We start from the raw sequence: 16,324 nt of genomic DNA on the forward strand, positions 1-16,324 counted from the left end.
TGATGAGATTCTTCGGACAATTTTTCCTTAATGAATACAGGGGACTCATTTTTTTTGCTATTTAAAAACAAAAATAACTTTAAATGGTAGTTCTCAGTAACTGGATATTTAACTGCAGTTTAATATTTATTTAATCATTTCTATATCTATATATTATGAAGGATTTTATTTATTATTATGGAGAGCCATCTTGTTACCTCATGAATTGGTCTAAATAATGCAACCTGCCTTACACTCCACCGTCTTATTGCTGTGCCTACTGAACTATGGGGTCAATAGTTGAAAGAGTCTCCACTTTCAACTACTGCATCAGTGACATGACAGATCTTACCAGAGATCGTATTCTGATTCCTGCATAGAAATGTAGTGATGATTTCTTCAGTTTTTAGAAGACATTCTCCAAATATGAACCAGAAACAGGCTAACAAAAGATGTCAGTGATCTGATCCATCAGAAAATAGCTGCAGCCTTCATAGCCATACAGGTCAAGGAAGGATGGTGATGCTAGCTTTGCAACGTGCTATCCCAGCCCTTCAAGAAAAAGAACAACTCGATGCCCAGAAGAGTAATCTATATCCCACTCCCTCAATACAACAACCCTTCAGTTCCTTACTAGGGTATTGTAGAGCTGTTTAGTGGGAGGAGAACTCAAGTCACCAAAAGTGCAAACTATCTGGTTATGTGTCAAGAAGAGATGGAAGATGAACTATCTTTCTGGAAGGATGGACACAGGTCATGGTGGATTCTCTATCACGGACCATTTTAAAATCAAGATTGGATGTTTTTCTAAAAGATACATTCTAGGAATTATTTTGGATCACAATGGTCCCTTCTGGCCTTGGAATCTGAAATGGTTGGCAGGCGCAGTAAGTGAACTAGGGCGCTCGGTTTAGTTGCTTTTATGAATTCAGGTTAAGGCATCCTTAACATCCGTGTAGAGACACTCTAACATCATTACAGTTAAGTTAGCTGGGTCATATTGTAGCTGAGGAATGGACAACGAACACAATTGCAAAGGGGTTATTGGGTGTTAATGAGGCTTTCCAGTAGTGTTAATGTAACTTAGTTGAAAAAAGCATCTTTTTGCATCATGTAGGGATAGACCCATAATGATGCGTAACTCAGGTTTACAGTGACTAGGAACACTTGACAAATTTCTTTACCAGAGAATCTCTCCTAAATTGCTTTTATTTCCTGTAGCAGCAAGAATTGTGGTGGTTCTTGTTAAACAAAGCTGTCTTCATTTCAGTTTCTTTCAGAGACTGCTTATCAAGGTGTGTGTGTGAGAGAAAATGAGCTTTCATTTTTTTCATCCGTTGTACTATATTTTGTAGCATCACTATAGGTGGCTTCTTTTTCCAACTCCCATTCATTTTCTTAAAATAATGGTAAACCCTTGCATGTCCCCCAAACCCAGCTAAATAATGTCCAGATTAAACATCTGAATGGTACTGTACTGTTTAAACACCCTGTTCCTTACTGCAGTTACCGATCATGTGCTACAGTCTTCTGGGAATTAGTGCCACCAGAAATAGCCCTGACTGCTACATGTGGATGAGAAATGCTGTCTCTGGAAAAATCGAGCTGTACAGTCAAGGGACAGTTGACTAGTGTCAGGACTAGGAACAGCTTTTGGGAATATTTTTAAATCTTTAAAAACAAAATGGAACCTTTGAAAGATGAAAGACACATAATGCCAAACTGCAGTTAAAGTGATAGAACTATGGGATCACACTGGTATAATTTTGAGCAGAATTTTCTACAGGGTGCATAAGTGGGATTATTAGGCAGATATTGAAGAGGTACCCATCCATTCCCTTGCCTAAAACAAAACTGGGAAGGAAAATTGTCCCTGTCTACTCTTTCAATTTTATTTACAAACATGGCTTTATTACTCTTTAGTGGGCTATAATCAGGCCCATAATGAATAAAGTCAATAGAAAGAAATCCCATTGACTCAAATGGGTTTTGGACGAAGCCTTAGTAATTCTGTTTTTGCAGAATGAAGGGATTGGTAAAACTTGGAGGTAACACAAATTAAAGTAGCAAATAAGATTGCTTTTCCCCTTTCTTACTTTTTATATTCCAAAGTTAACATCCATCCATTCATTGCACACGATATAAGCAAACCGAAACAAACACCTAAAAAATATCATGCATGTAACTGAACATGTCTATATAAATGTAAACAATATATATCTGTATACCATTCACTCTCAAACTAGTCTTTTGATTAAATGATTGAAACATTTAGTCATTTGTTCAAATGTTTGATATTTCACCAAATTTCTAAAATGGTGATTAGACAAGTTAACTGACAATCTGAACTTTATTCAAGACAGTTGCATATATTGATGTTTATAAACAAGCAATGAAACTACAGATTAATGTAGTGTGTGATTTTAAATGTATAGTGAAGTCTAAGTATTTCACTAGCCTTCTGTTTGTGGGTGTGGATTTTCAACTCTCTTCCTGGAACTACCTTGTTTTCAAACTGCTCTTCAAACACTGCTTGCAAGTGAGCATCTCCGATGTCACCTTTTATCACTGTGAATGTTGGGGACCTGGCAGTACATCAGAAATCTTTTCTTTGCTCCCCACACATTCAGGGACTCCAGCTAGGTATGTGTCCTATCTCCATTGCTTATAGGGGCCTCAGCAAATACGTCTTCATATTTTCAGTTGCACTAAGCCTTGAAGTTTTCTTTCTTTCTCCTCCTTTCTCTCTTCCCATTGCTCCAGTTGAGCAGAGAAGGAAGGGGAGGTGCTAGTCCTCTAATCCCCATCCAGCCCAACACTTCATAGGTACTAAGCTCTTAGAGCAAAGGTGGAATATTTCCAAATGACTGACAAAATGGAAGGTCTTATAGAAAAGAAGGAGCTAAGTCTCACCAGGTGTTCCATCTACAGTCATGGTAAGGCTCTTTAATATTAGAGAACACTGTGCTTATGATGGAGAAGGTGCGTCTATTCTAAACCCTTATCAGTCGCTCACTGAGTTTGTATGTCTTGAATTTGTTGTGCTTAATTTCTCAGACTTTTAACACGGTATCATTCCCCTATTCACCCTTGCTTTTATTTTTAATATGGGGAAGGGGAAATGGTGTGAATAACTAACATGGGAAAGGAGCTGAGATGTGTGTAGGGGTGGGAGTAAATGAGTTAGGCAGTCCGGGCGCTTGGATGATCAAAGTGGCTGTGACAGTTCAGGGCAACTACACATGCATTTCACCTCAGTGGTCCAGCACAGGCACCCACTCTCAGGCTTCCTGTTACTGCAGCTGTTGGCTTTCTTGGGTGGAGATACACATTTTTCTCTCTTCTGACTGGGATATTTCCAGGCCCCACAGGTCCCTGCCTTCACTGTGTTGTTCCCAGCAAAGACAGAGTGCCTAGATAGACTTGCTTGTTGTCTCTTCAGAGACAGTTAACAGGTGTAATTGCTACAGTCACAAGTAGGGTGACCAGACAGCAAGTGTGAAAAATCGGGACAGAGGGTGGGGGGTAATAGGAGCCTATAAGAAAAAGACCCAAAAATCGGGACTGTCCCTGTAAAATCGGGACATCTGGTCACCCTAGTTACAAGTTCCCACACAGCACAGTATGCAAGCCTACTTTATTCTTAAGGTAAAAATATTAGAGAGAGCTTAAAAACAGTAAAAGAACCTACACACATGCTAATAAGCTTACCAGAGATCACCTCAACCCTAACACGGACACTGGCAGCAGCAGACCTTCAACTCCCCACCCAAGGGAAGTCCTTGTGGTTCCAAGTTCATTACAGCTTGGGGTCAGAAGAAGCACATAGTCTAACGGGGCCTCAGTTGGATAAGTCGTGCCAAGCCTTCCCTAAGGATTGGGGATCTGTCGATAGGGGTCCTGTCCATTCAGTGGATCAGGAAAAAGCTCCTTAGCCTATTTAAAACCAGGCTATTTGTCCAAAAATCCTTTGTCTGTTGGTCGCTGGAGAACCAAGTTAAATCTCTCTGGGGGGGCTGGCTTTAAAGGGCTGAAATGTAATTTCTCTGGTCAGTTTTCCCCCTTCTACTAGAGCAGGTACATACAATGCCACAATACTACATACATAATTGTATTTTTAATTCAATGGACTCCAAAGGTATGAATCCTAATTCAATAAAGTTTTATCTAATAAAGTTCATTCAGAGTATTGTAGGAAATGGTCAGTCTGTCCCAGTGCCATGTTGGATTAGAAGGATTAAAACAGTTCTCTGCATGGACTATTCATTTTATATTAAACCTAGCTTCTAGCAGTGGTTGTATTTGCATGTATGTGTTAGCTTGAGACTTGGGCTGGGGCCGTAACATTCCTACTAAAATGTTGTTAATCATACAAGCAATTCTCAGCCAATTAATCAGATGAAATACATTTGAAATAACTGCTAGTAAGGAGAGAGAGGATCTATCTGTACAGATTCTGCTTAGAGAGGTTCCTTCCTCTAGTTGTGAAGGACTCAGACAGAACTATTGTGCTCCTGAGAAGTATTAAACTGAAAGGTAAAAGCCAATGTCACTCAAGCTTCACCTGCTTCCTTCAGTGCACAAGTACGGTTACAAGCCCATATGATGTTTGCATGGGAGACAGCATGGCCAATACCTAGGGCACTGGACTGGGGGGGTTAGAAGATCTGTGTTCTGTATCCAGCACTGCCACTGAGCCAGCTGTGTGCCCGTGGGTAAAAGCTTCTTGTGCCACTATGTCTTCACCTGTAAATTGGGGATAATTATATTTTCATTTGCAAAATGCATCAAGATCTATAGAGGATCTTGGAGGCTCAGGTACTTTATTCTGTTAACATGAGTGTTAAAGCAGCAAAGAATCCTGTGGTACCTTATAGACTAACAGACGTTTTGGAGCATGAGCTTTTGTGGGTGAATACCCACTTCGTCAGATGCACCCACGAAAGCTCATGCTCCAAAACGTCTGTTAGTCTATAAGGTGCTACAGGATTCTTTGCTGCTTTTACAGATCCAGACTAACACAGCTACCCCTCTGATACATGGGTGTTAAAGTCCATGTTGGTAACGTATGTTTTGCCTGTGTAATAATCTCTATTAAATGTTTAATTTTGGTGATAAATTTATAAAGAAATGATGCTGAGATTTTGGTCCTACTGCCTATAAATAAGAATTCCAGCAATAAAGATTCTTTAAGGAATAGCTCCGAAATGTTTATTGATAAACTAAAACTATAAGGCCATATCAGAACAAAAACCCAAACACCCCAGAATTCTGGAAAAGTTCAAAGCCAAACTTTGCAGCCTGGGTCAAGCTCTAATTTATGGTTTATAATTTGTCTTAGTTATAAATATCTCCTATGGCCCAATCCTGCAATCTCATCTGTGTGGATGTACTCCTGATCTGTGTGAGTGAGAGTCCAGCTGAATGGATCTGATTGTGGAACTGGGACCTATAGCTGTAGGTTGGTTATTTTCCATAAAAAAGTTTCTTAAAGAACAGAAAAAGAAAGGACATTTCCATCAGGACTTTTTCATTTAACCCTTTTGTTAACACAATTTATTTCATTTTTTTAATTGAATTCTTCCCTATTATGATTTTCAGTCCTGGGATGGGCTGATATGAAATTCTTAAGTCGAAGATGGTATTTGGAAAATACGTGCCTGTACAGCTTACAGACACCGTATCATGGTGCAAGTAGAGTTGTGTGAATAATTGATTTTTCAGTAACACTAGGAGTTTAAAAATATCGAAAACAAATTCAGTTTGGGTCAAACCAAGACAGAAATTTTTTAGAATTTTTGGTGAATGGAGAAATTCAGAAAAATTGTTTTGGAGCAAAGAAGATGTTTTGTCTGACATGAAATGTTCGTTTTGATTTCAAGCATTTTAACCATTTATTTAATTTGGATAAAGGCAAAGAAAGCAAGGGGCTAGATTCACAGAAGAGAGGAGGGAGGTGGCTAGGACACTTACCTAGGGAACCAGGTTTGAATCCCTACTCTGGAACAGGGACTTGAACCCAGGTTTGCTTTCTCCCAGCTAAATACCAGGCAACTGGTTGCCCACTTTGTATGAAATACTTGACTAGCCAGAGAGAGAGAGTGAGAGAACACAAGAGAATGATTGATTGTAGAGCCTGGTAGCTACTCACATGTTGGTGGGGGAGACCTGGGTTCAAAACCCTTCTCTAGAGCTGGAATTCAAACGGGAGATCTCCCACATCCCAGGTGGGTGCCCTAACTACGGGATATAAGGGTACAATTGCTCCTGCCATCATCTCCATTTTGTGAATGATGCCTAAATCCCTTCTGTTTCACTATTGCTGAAACAACCTACTTAGACATTTCCAACATATTTTTTGTTTGTTTCAGCTCAAACAATTTGACAAAAGCCGCATAAATTTGTGATATGTTTTGATTGACTCAAACATGCATTTTTTGATGGGAAGGCGGAAGAAAGGGTTGGCTGAAAAAGTCCACCCAGCTCTGAAATCGATAAATACCGACTACTCTTATCCTATTTTCAATGTTGATGGCACCTGGCAGAGCGTGGTACAAAATAATCAATTAAGAATCGATCCCAGGCTTCTAAAATCTACGACACTATCTTTTAGAGACTATATTTTGAACAATATTCCAGAGCATCAAAATAAAAATCCAAGTGTTAAATGCGTGCAGGTTAATGATGTCTTCTGTTTCTCCTTTCAGTGTGTGTCTGTTTGTTTTTCAATTAGCTTTGTTTGGCTGGCTGGTTGCGGATCAGCTGTGAAGTTGATGGGTAAATTGGGCACCATTGGAAAGCTAATCTGAAGCCAGAACGAAACCTGCAAATGTGCACAAACACACAAAGGGAATTAAATGATACAATGATCATCCTAACTGCAAAGAGAGAGAGAGAGAGATGGGGCGTGTTCCACCCTTGAATGAGCATGGGGATGTGAAAGGCTTCCATTGAAGTCAATGAGAGCCCTGTGCACTTGTCTGAGGGAAGAATTTGGCTGTTGGGGGATTGAATGCATAAAAAGACACCTTTCACTGCTCAGATGGACAAAGCAGTATGAGGTAGAGATCAGGTCTCTTTCCATTTTATGCAATGCACTATCAGAGCCTAAAAGAGAGTGCTCCTCCCGACACAGAAGCCACAAAAAACCCTTATAAGTTTGGGCTGTGGCAAGATTGTACTTGTTAGCTAGTTTTTCATTCTGACATTTACAGATGGAATGTTCATGTAGGCCCTTTGTGTGTTTAATATAGTCACTCTTAATAAATGCTAAATGACCGTGAGCTGTACTGAGAAAATTCCAGTTAGAAACAGTACATTAGAGGAGCTACTTTGAATAAAGAAGAGTTGTTATTAATTCATTAGGTATTCATTTTGCAAGCCTGCTTATGTGGATACCTGAATAAGCAATCAGGATGACTACTGCTTCTGTGCCCTTGCCTGCTTTCTTTTTTTTGCTAGTCAGAAGAAACTAATAATTAATTTTAAACGTGGAGAGCTTTGTTATAGAATTAATTGTGATTTGTGCTGTAGGCAGCCCATAGCTAGACACACTAATGTCAGGTGTTACTGCATCAGGTAGGCAAACAAGAGGCAGATAATGCAAATGCCTACTGTGGTATGATCCTGCACCACGGGAGTGAATTCAGGTTCTGATCACTTGATCACATAGTAACTTTCTGACCTTTCCCGAGGGCCAAACATTTTAAAGCTGATTTAAAATGGCTGGTAACATGCAGAGCGTGTTCAGAGAACACTGGACTAAATTCTGTGTGGGTCTAAATGGGCACGGCTCCATTGAGTTCAATAGAATTCTTCCCATTCACACCTAGAGAATTTAGCCACTTGTCTATAGGATAGTGGGATTTTATTTATTTATTTATTTATTTATTTTGCTACTAACCTTTGGTTAAGGCAGCAGTAAATAAGTGGATTGTACATCGTAGAACTCATAGCAAGCAGAAAGACTGCAAGCTATACTTGCTGAATATACTTTTGTTGATAGATGTCTTCCCTGAAGCTCCCCAGGATGAAGTAGAGGTGGTAAGGTAACCAACAGATAGCAAAAGTTATCACAACAATGACCATGGTCCTCACAAACTAGAAGAATAAAAGGAATATTTTAATTCATTGTCTTGTGCAATTATCTGAAGTTTCATGTTTAACTGATTTAAAACAATACTGTTCTTCCTCCTGAATTATTAAATCAGTGCATATTTTTTGCATATATTAGGGGCCTTATTATGCCCTAGATCAATGAGAAGAACTCCTACGCTATTGATGCTGATAGGAGTTCTGAGCGCAGAAAGTGTAAAGGCATATAGTGACTATAGATTTTATATTTTTCTTTGCATTAATACATTTTAGCATATTAAGGTAGCCTGCTCCATAGGAATTGTTTACAGTCAAATTGGAAATATTAGGGAAAGGTAGGTAATGACACCATCAGTTGAACTGGTGGTAGTGTATAATGGGAAGAGAAATTTCTTCCTTTCTGCAGCATACATAGATCTGCTTGAAGCATGAATCCATTGGACAATACCTCCTCCACTCAGTGTAGTGTTGAGCAAATCAGTACCTTCTCCTGATTGGAAGCTCTCTCTTGTAGAAACTGTCTTACGACACATTATTGCATTTCACTCTCTTTAGGAGGTCTGTGAAAAGAGCACCTCACCCCCTCTGTGACACTGTGTATCTCAGGGGACACCCTATACCCCCATGTTCATCTTTATAAAATGAATGTGTGGAATCCAATGCAAAGTTTGTCATGTTGGGTGTCTTCGGAAGGCTCATGATGCACTGAGCATGGTTGTTATAGTGATGTTATAGTAATTGTTACAGTATTGTCATAGTAATGGTATAGAGTATAATTTCATGTATATAGTTATGAGGCTGAGAATGTACCCTCATGGGACAAACCCAGCCCAGCCTCACAGGAACAAAGGACGCTGGCCTAGGAAGCAGCAAAAGGATCTGTTAGACTCTGGAGGCAGTCACCCCCCTTCCTTTGGTCAGTTTGGAACTGCAATGAGGTAATGCTCACCTGACTCTGAAGAGTGGGAGGGGCAAAGCCAAGAGGAAAGAAAGGACATGATAAAAGGGAGACACATTTGCCATGCTCTTCCTCTCTCTTCCACCTACATCTATGGACTCTGCACCAAGGGACTGAAGCATTGATCAAAGGGGAGAGCCTGGCTGAAGAGCAACCAGCCAAACCGTGGTGAGAAGCATCTAAGTTTGTAAGGACACTGAAAGCATTAAGATCAGCTTAGAATGCGTTTTGCTTTTATTTCATTTGACCAAATCTGACTTATGTCTTGCCTTATAATCACTTAAAATCTATCTTTATAGTTAATAAATCTGTTTGTTTAGTCTACCTGAAGCAGTGCGTTTCAGTTTGAAGCATGTCAGAGACTCCCTTTGGGATAACAAGCCTGGTACATATCAATTTCTTTGTTAAATTGACAAACTCATATAAGCATCTAGTGGGCATAACTGGACACTGCAAGACGGAGGTTCCTAGGGTTGTGTCTGGGACTAGAGATACTGGCTAATGTCATTCAGTTGCAAATCCAAGGAGCAGCTTACATGCCAGAGGCTGTGTGTGAAAGCCCAGGAGTGAGGGTTCTCACAGCAGAGCAGGGTAAGGCTGGCTCCCAAAGTCAAGGATTGGAGTGACCTAGCAGATCACTGGTCCAGATAACACCAGAGGGGAATGTCACACCCTCCTTCTAAAATATTTTGCCACTTTTTCATATATCCTTAATATATCAGAACCGCTGGCAAGATAAAAGATAGTTATTAAGTTTCACTTCTAACCTTTTTTTGGCAGTAACTTGATGGTGATTATAGACTCTATTAGTGTGGTCTCCGGGGACTGTACTACTCCAAAGAGTAAATCCTATAATGCTATATGTGACAAACTTCACTATTAAAGGCAGCAGGTAAATCAAGGCAATCACTATGATGTGATACCTGAAAAAGAAAAACAGATACATCTTCACATTTAATGTGTGTCTCAAAGAGCTTTTGTCCAAGTGTCAAATATTTGCCATGGATGTGTCTGCATGGTGTCTATTAATTTCAGTGGGAGCCTTGCACCTGCATCTGAGAACAGAATTTCACCTTAAAGCCTCAATGCAGGTGGAAGGAACTTCCAGAATCCGTAAAAATGCATTTCTTTCATGTTCTAGTGATCTTTCCTCGAACTGAAGTCTTGGCTCTTTTTAAGGACAACATTATTTATCTTTTTAACAGTGACTTAGATTTCATGTCATCTTGTTCAGGGTTCACTGCCTTACCGGGGTCATGACAGAGGGATTTACAGCATTTGTGTCTATAAAAAAGTTGGCCACAAATTATGAAAGATATAAAATTAAAATGCTGTAAAATCATAAAGTACCTTCCAGTGCACAAGGACACTGGGCTGAATTCTGAGGTTCTTCTTCGAGTGATTGCTCATATCCATTCCAGTTAGGTGTGTGCGCCGTGCGTGCACATTCGCCGGAAAACTTTTACCCTAGCAACTCAGTGGGCTGGCAGGTCGCCCCCTAGAGTGGCGCTGTCATGGTGCTCGATATATACCCCTGCCGGCCCACCCGCTCCTCAGTTCATTCTTGCCGCCCGTGTCGGTCGTTGGAACAGTGGAGCGCGGCTTAGCTGACCTCCACTTCCCTAGCTACTCGTAGTTCTCGTATATAGTTATGCAGTTATAATCCTTTCATATATATATTTGTATAGTTATACGTTTTTTTTTCTTTGCTAACATAGTTAGTTTAGTAATAGTTAGCGGGGTTCAGGAAGTAGCCCCTTCCCTGCACCCGGTGCCAGAGCCCATGCACGGCTCACCGGGTTTTAAAATGGGCTTGGCCTGCCAGAAGCCGATGCCGAAGGGAGATCTACACGACTCCTGTTTGAAGTGCCTCAGGGAATCACACTTGACAGCTAAGTGCCCCATTTGCAAGGCTTTTAAGCAGAGAACAAAAAGGAGCGGGACTTTCACTTACCCCTCCACCTTTGGCATCGAGCGATGATCAAGTGGCTGGCAGAAGCGCCTCCTCGGCACCGGACCCCGCAGGTACTGCCAAGGCCTTTCGGCACCGGCCGTCGCCGGCACCGAAGTCGACTCGGCACCGCTCCCTTCCTCCGAGGTCGAGAGAGCCTACAATTCCTCCTGGTGCCTGACGGCTCCCCGGCACGCGCCGTGGTTGAGCCCCCTGCTCCTGCTGCTTCCGTGCCACCTGCATCGCAGCCAGAGAGCTCGTCTAAGTTGGATTGCCCGGCACCGACACCTGCAGAGGCACCGATGACATCGGCACTGTCAATTCCAGTCCCCCAGGGCCATTGAATCCAGTGCCTGACAGCTCCCCGGCATGCGCCGTGGTAGAGCTTACTGCTCCCGCTGCTTCTGTGCCAACTGCACCGCAGCCAGAGAGCTCGTCTAAGTCGGATTGCCCGGCATCGACGCCTGCTGAGGCACCGACGACGTCAGCACCGTCGATCCCGGTCCCACAAGGGCCGTCGAATCCAGTGCCTGACGGCTCCCCAGCATGCGCCGTGGTTGAGCTTACTGCTCCTGCTGCTTCCATGCCAACTGCACCGCAGCCAGAGAGCTTGTCTAAGTCGGATCGCCAGGCACCGACACCTGCTGAGGCACCGACGACGTCGGCACTGTCAATCCCGGTCCCACAAGGGCCATCTAATCCGGTGCCTGACGGCTCCCCGGCACGCGCCGTGGTTGAGCTTACTGCTCCTGCTGCTTCCGTGCCGACTGCACCGCAGCCAGAGAGCTCGTCTAAGTCGGATCGCCCGGCACCGACACCTACCGAAGCTCTGACGACCTCGGTACTGTCGATCCTGGTCCCACGAGGGCCATCGAATCCGGTGCCTGACAGCTCCCCAGTATGCACTATGGTTGAGCCTGCTGTTCTCTCCACGCCAGAGACATTACCACCGGCGAGGGATCTCATTGCCATGATAGAGTCGATGCTGCCTGACCCCGGCACCGCCGGTGCGGGTAATACAGTCTCTTCATATGACCGTCCTCTGTCAGCACAGTAGAGCGGCACCGTTCATGATCACGGTCCTGCAGACGCTCCAGGTCCCGTCGGCACATCCGACACCACTTGCAGTCCCGGTGCTGTTTTCCTCATCGGTACTGGTCGCACTCGCCGCACCGGTCGGTATCCCGTTCGTCGACCCGCTACTATCGGCACCGTTCCGACTCCCAGCACCGCGACAGGTACCGTGACTCCCGTAGCCTCTCCCCGAGCCTCGAGATCTCATTCGACCTCCCGGCACCGTTCTGGTTGCAGGTCTGGATCTCGTTCCAGGTACCGGTACGCCTCCCGGTGCCGGTCCCCGGTGCCGAGTTGGGCAAGGTCCGATAGAGTCAGAGACTCTGCCCATGCCTTTTTTTAGTACCTCCATGGCCGACAACCTGAGGTGGAGGAGGTCCCAGAGGTAGAGGACCCGGTATGGGGCCCTCTAAGGGGCACGACTACTCATCTGTCCGCTCTCCTCTCTGCTCACTAGTCTTTCAATCTGTTAAGGAGAGGTATTGGCATGGCCAGCAGGCGCCAGCCCCGAAACCGAAGGAGGCTTGGCGAATGAACCTACTTGGCCACCAGGTGTACTCTGCAGAGGCCCTGCAGCTCTGGGTAGCAAAGCAACAAGCCTTGCTTAGCTACTATAATTATAGCACCTGGGTGAAGGTAGTTTAGTTTATGGAGTTTCTCCCTCAAAGCTCCCGCCAAGAGTTCGCTGCCGTCTTGGAGGACGGGGGAAAAAGGTACCCAGAGCGTCCCTCCAGGCCTCGTTGGACGCAGCAGACTCAGCAGCTAGGACTCTGGCCTTTGGTGTTGCCATGAGGTGCATCTCATGGCTTCAGGTTTCAAACCTCCGGCCGGAGCTGCAGTATGCCATTCAGGATTTACCCTTTGTTGGTAAAGGCCTCTTCACGGCAAAGACAGCCCCAGGTTGTGAAGCCTGATGGACAATAGGGTCCTAATGTGCTCTCTCAGCATGCATATGCCAGCAACCAAACGCAGGCCTTTCTGTCCCCAGCCGCCATACTCTGTGCCTAGCCAGAGACAGGACTTTGGCAAACGGCGAGGCCAAGGTGGTCGCAGACGAACGTCAGGACCCCTAAAGAGCCAAGGTCAAGGTCCCTCGCAATTACCACTGGGACCAAAAACGAACCTTCCAAGGTGCCCCTGAGGGCGGTGTACCAGTCACAGGCCGGGATCCCAATCCCACTTTAACTGGGGCCACGCCAGGAGAATTTCAGATCGCTGGGTCCTGTGCACGGTGGAGCATAGGTACCACCTCTAATTTGTCGGTATCCAGCCCTGTTCCCCTTCAGGGACCCCTCTCACGAGCAATTCCTCGTACAAGAGGTGCAGATGCCAACTGACGAAAGGGGCAAGGGGGTCTACTCCCGTTATGCCCTAGTCCCCCACTTGAACAGAGGTCTCAGACCTTCCTAGTCCTGCGCGGACTCAACCAGTTTAGGATAAGGTTGAAGTTCCGCATGGTATCCCTGGGAACCATTATTCCATCCTCGCCTCCTGGGGGCTACTATGCCGCCCTCGATATGAAGGACGCGTACTTTCGCAACACCATCTTCCCTCCGCACAGAAGATACCTCCGCTTTCTAGCCAACCGTCAGTACTTCTGGTTTACGGCCATAGTCGCCGCCTACCTTCGCTGATGTCGGATATGCGTTTTTCCGTATCTGGACGATTCGCTTATCCGAGGAGACTCCGAGACACAAACCACTCAGCACGTGGGCATCGTCACGGTCTTATTCACAGGTCTAGGCCTGATGATTACTATAGAGCAATCCACTCTGGTTCCCATGCAGAGGTTGGACTTCCTAGGGGCTATCCTGGTCTCCGACCTAGCCGGAGCCTGCTTATCACAACTGCGGTTTTAGGCGATGGCAACAATCATCCGAGGTCCGCAGACTTTCCCAACGACCTCGGCTCGCACTTGTCTCAGTCTCCTGGGTCCATGGCTGCCTGCAAGTTTGTAACCAAACACGCCAAGCTCCGCCTCCGTCCTCTCCAAGTCCGGCTCACCTCGGCGTACCACCCAGACAGGGAGCCAATGGTCATGGTAGTCACCGTTCCCTCGAGCACCTTAGGCTCCCTAGAGTGGTGGCTAGCTCCCTCCCTGGTGTGGGCAGGGATGCGGTTCCATCCGCCCCAGCCCTCACTGCCCCTGACGGCGGACGCGTCATCTCTCTGCTCGAGTGCTCATGGTCACCTCCGAGCTTAAGGCCTTTGGTCTTCTCGGGAGCTGGCATTCCACATCAATGCCCCAAAAATGAGAGTAGTCCGCCTGGCGTGCCAGGGGTTCCAGCGGCAGCTGCGAGGCCGTGGTATCTCGGTGTTTACAGCCAACACAACGGCCATGTGCTTCATAAATAACCAGGGAGGGACATGGTCCTCCCCCCTTTTATCAGGAGGCCATCCATTTCTGGGACTTTTGCATGGCCCGCTCGATGGAGCTGGTGACGTCCTTTCTCCCAGGCGTTCAGAACGCCTTGGCGCTTTGACTCAGCAGGTCTTTCCTGTCTTACGAGTGGTCACTCTGCCCCAGGTGAGGCGTTCTGTTTTCCAGAAGTGGAGATTTTTCCTCACATAGACCTGTTCGCTCACCGCGAGAGCAGAAAATGTCAGATGTTCTGCTCCTTCCAAGGTCTCTCCTCGGGATTGATCTTGGACGCATTCCTGATGCCGTGGAAAGGCCAACTCCTTTATGCCTTCCCACTGTTCCCACTGGTTCATTAGGTCCTACTCAAACTCCGCAGGGGCAGAGCGCACATCATCATGATCACTCCAGCGTGGTCCAGGCAGCATGGATATACCACGTTGCTCGGCCTGTCAATAACCGACCCAATTACCCTGCCACCCCACCTAGACCTCATCACTCAGGGCCACGACAGGCTTCGTCACCCAGACCTGCAGCCTCTTCGCCTCACGGTGTGGCTGCTGCGTAACTGAGCCGGGGTGACAGGACGCCTTCCACCTGGTCAACGTACCGGGCCGAGTGGAAGCGTTTCTTCTACAGGTGCAATACGCTCGATCTTGCTCCTACTGAGGTCTCGATCCCCTCTATTTGGCCTGCCTCTGGCCTTCAGTGGCAGGACCTGGCGGTATCATCGCTGAGGGTACACTCGGCAGCCATCTCTACCTTCCAGCCAGGCTAAGGTGGACGTTCCGTGTTCTCACACTCTATGGGTTCGAGGTCCCTCAAGGGCTTGGAGTGCTTGCACCCTCGGGTGCGCCGCCCAGCCCCAACCTGGGACCTCAACCTAGTTTTAACCAGACTTATGTCTCCCCCATTCGAGCTGTTCGCGACCGGCCCTCTGCTATACCTGTCTTGGACGACAACTTTCCTCGTAGCTGTTACATCGGCCAGACGAGTCTCCGAGCTCAGAGCTCTTACGGTGGTTCCGCCGTACACTAGGTTTCACAAAGACAAGGTGCAGTTATGACCGCACCGGCTTTCCTCCCTAAGGTGGTTTCGGCCTTTCATGTTACCCACAGCTCAACGCAATGGGCGCAACAATTGCACTCCCTGGACATCTGTAGAGTGCTCGCATTTATATTGCGCTGACAGAACCATTTCGTAAGGTGCCCCAGCTCTGTCACGGTAGCAGACCAAAGGGAAGGCTTGCTTGTTTTCCTCTCAGAGGATCTCATCTTGGGTGATGGCGTACATCCGCACTTGTTATGATTTGGCTCATATTTCCCCAAGCCACATCACCGTGCATTCTACCAGGGCTCAGGCTTCATCTGCCGCCTTGCTGGCTCGTGTTCCTACCCACGAGATCTGTCGCGCAGCTCCATTGGTCCTCGGTCCGTACCTTTGCTTCGCAGTATGCCCTGGTTCAACAGTCAAGAGATGCTGTAGCCTCTGGCTCAGCAGTTTTCATTCTGCCACATTTCACTCCGACCCCACCGCCTATGTAAGGCTTGGGATTCACCTAACTGGAATGGATATGAGCAATCACTCGAAGAAGAAAAGACGGTTACTCACCTTTGTAACTGTTGTTCTTCGAGATGTGTTGCTCATATCCATTCCACACCCGCCCTCCTTCCCCACTGTCGGAGTAGCCGGCAAGAAGGAACTGAGGAGCGGGTGGGCCGGCAGGGGTATATATCGAGCACCATGACGGCGCCACTCTAGGGGGTGACCTGCCGGCCCACTGAGTTGCTAGGGTAAAAGTTTTCCGACGAGTGTGCAAGCGCGGTGCACACACCTAACTGGAATGGATATGAGCAACACATCTCGAAGAACAACAGTTACAAAGGTGAGTAACCGTCTTTTCTTAATC

The 16,324-nt window shown here is 45.9% G+C and overlaps 1 protein-coding gene across 1 annotated transcript in view; it reads right to left on the reverse strand.

Moving 5' to 3' along the window:
• Window positions 1-6,708: 6,708 nt before the first annotated feature.
• The window catches only part of TACR2 (tachykinin receptor 2), a 34,475-nt gene continuing 24,859 nt past the window's right edge, over window positions 6,709-16,324 (reverse strand). Inside the window, 3 exon segments of the mRNA XM_050960756.1 lie at window positions 6,709-6,802; window positions 7,883-8,079; window positions 9,792-9,954. Of these exon segments, the coding sequence (XP_050816713.1) occupies window positions 6,709-6,802; window positions 7,883-8,079; window positions 9,792-9,954 (454 nt within the window).

Source organism: Gopherus flavomarginatus, chromosome 6, assembly GCF_025201925.1.
Source record: "Gopherus flavomarginatus isolate rGopFla2 chromosome 6, rGopFla2.mat.asm, whole genome shotgun sequence".
Classification (NCBI taxonomy): Eukaryota; Metazoa; Chordata; order Testudines; family Testudinidae; genus Gopherus; species Gopherus flavomarginatus.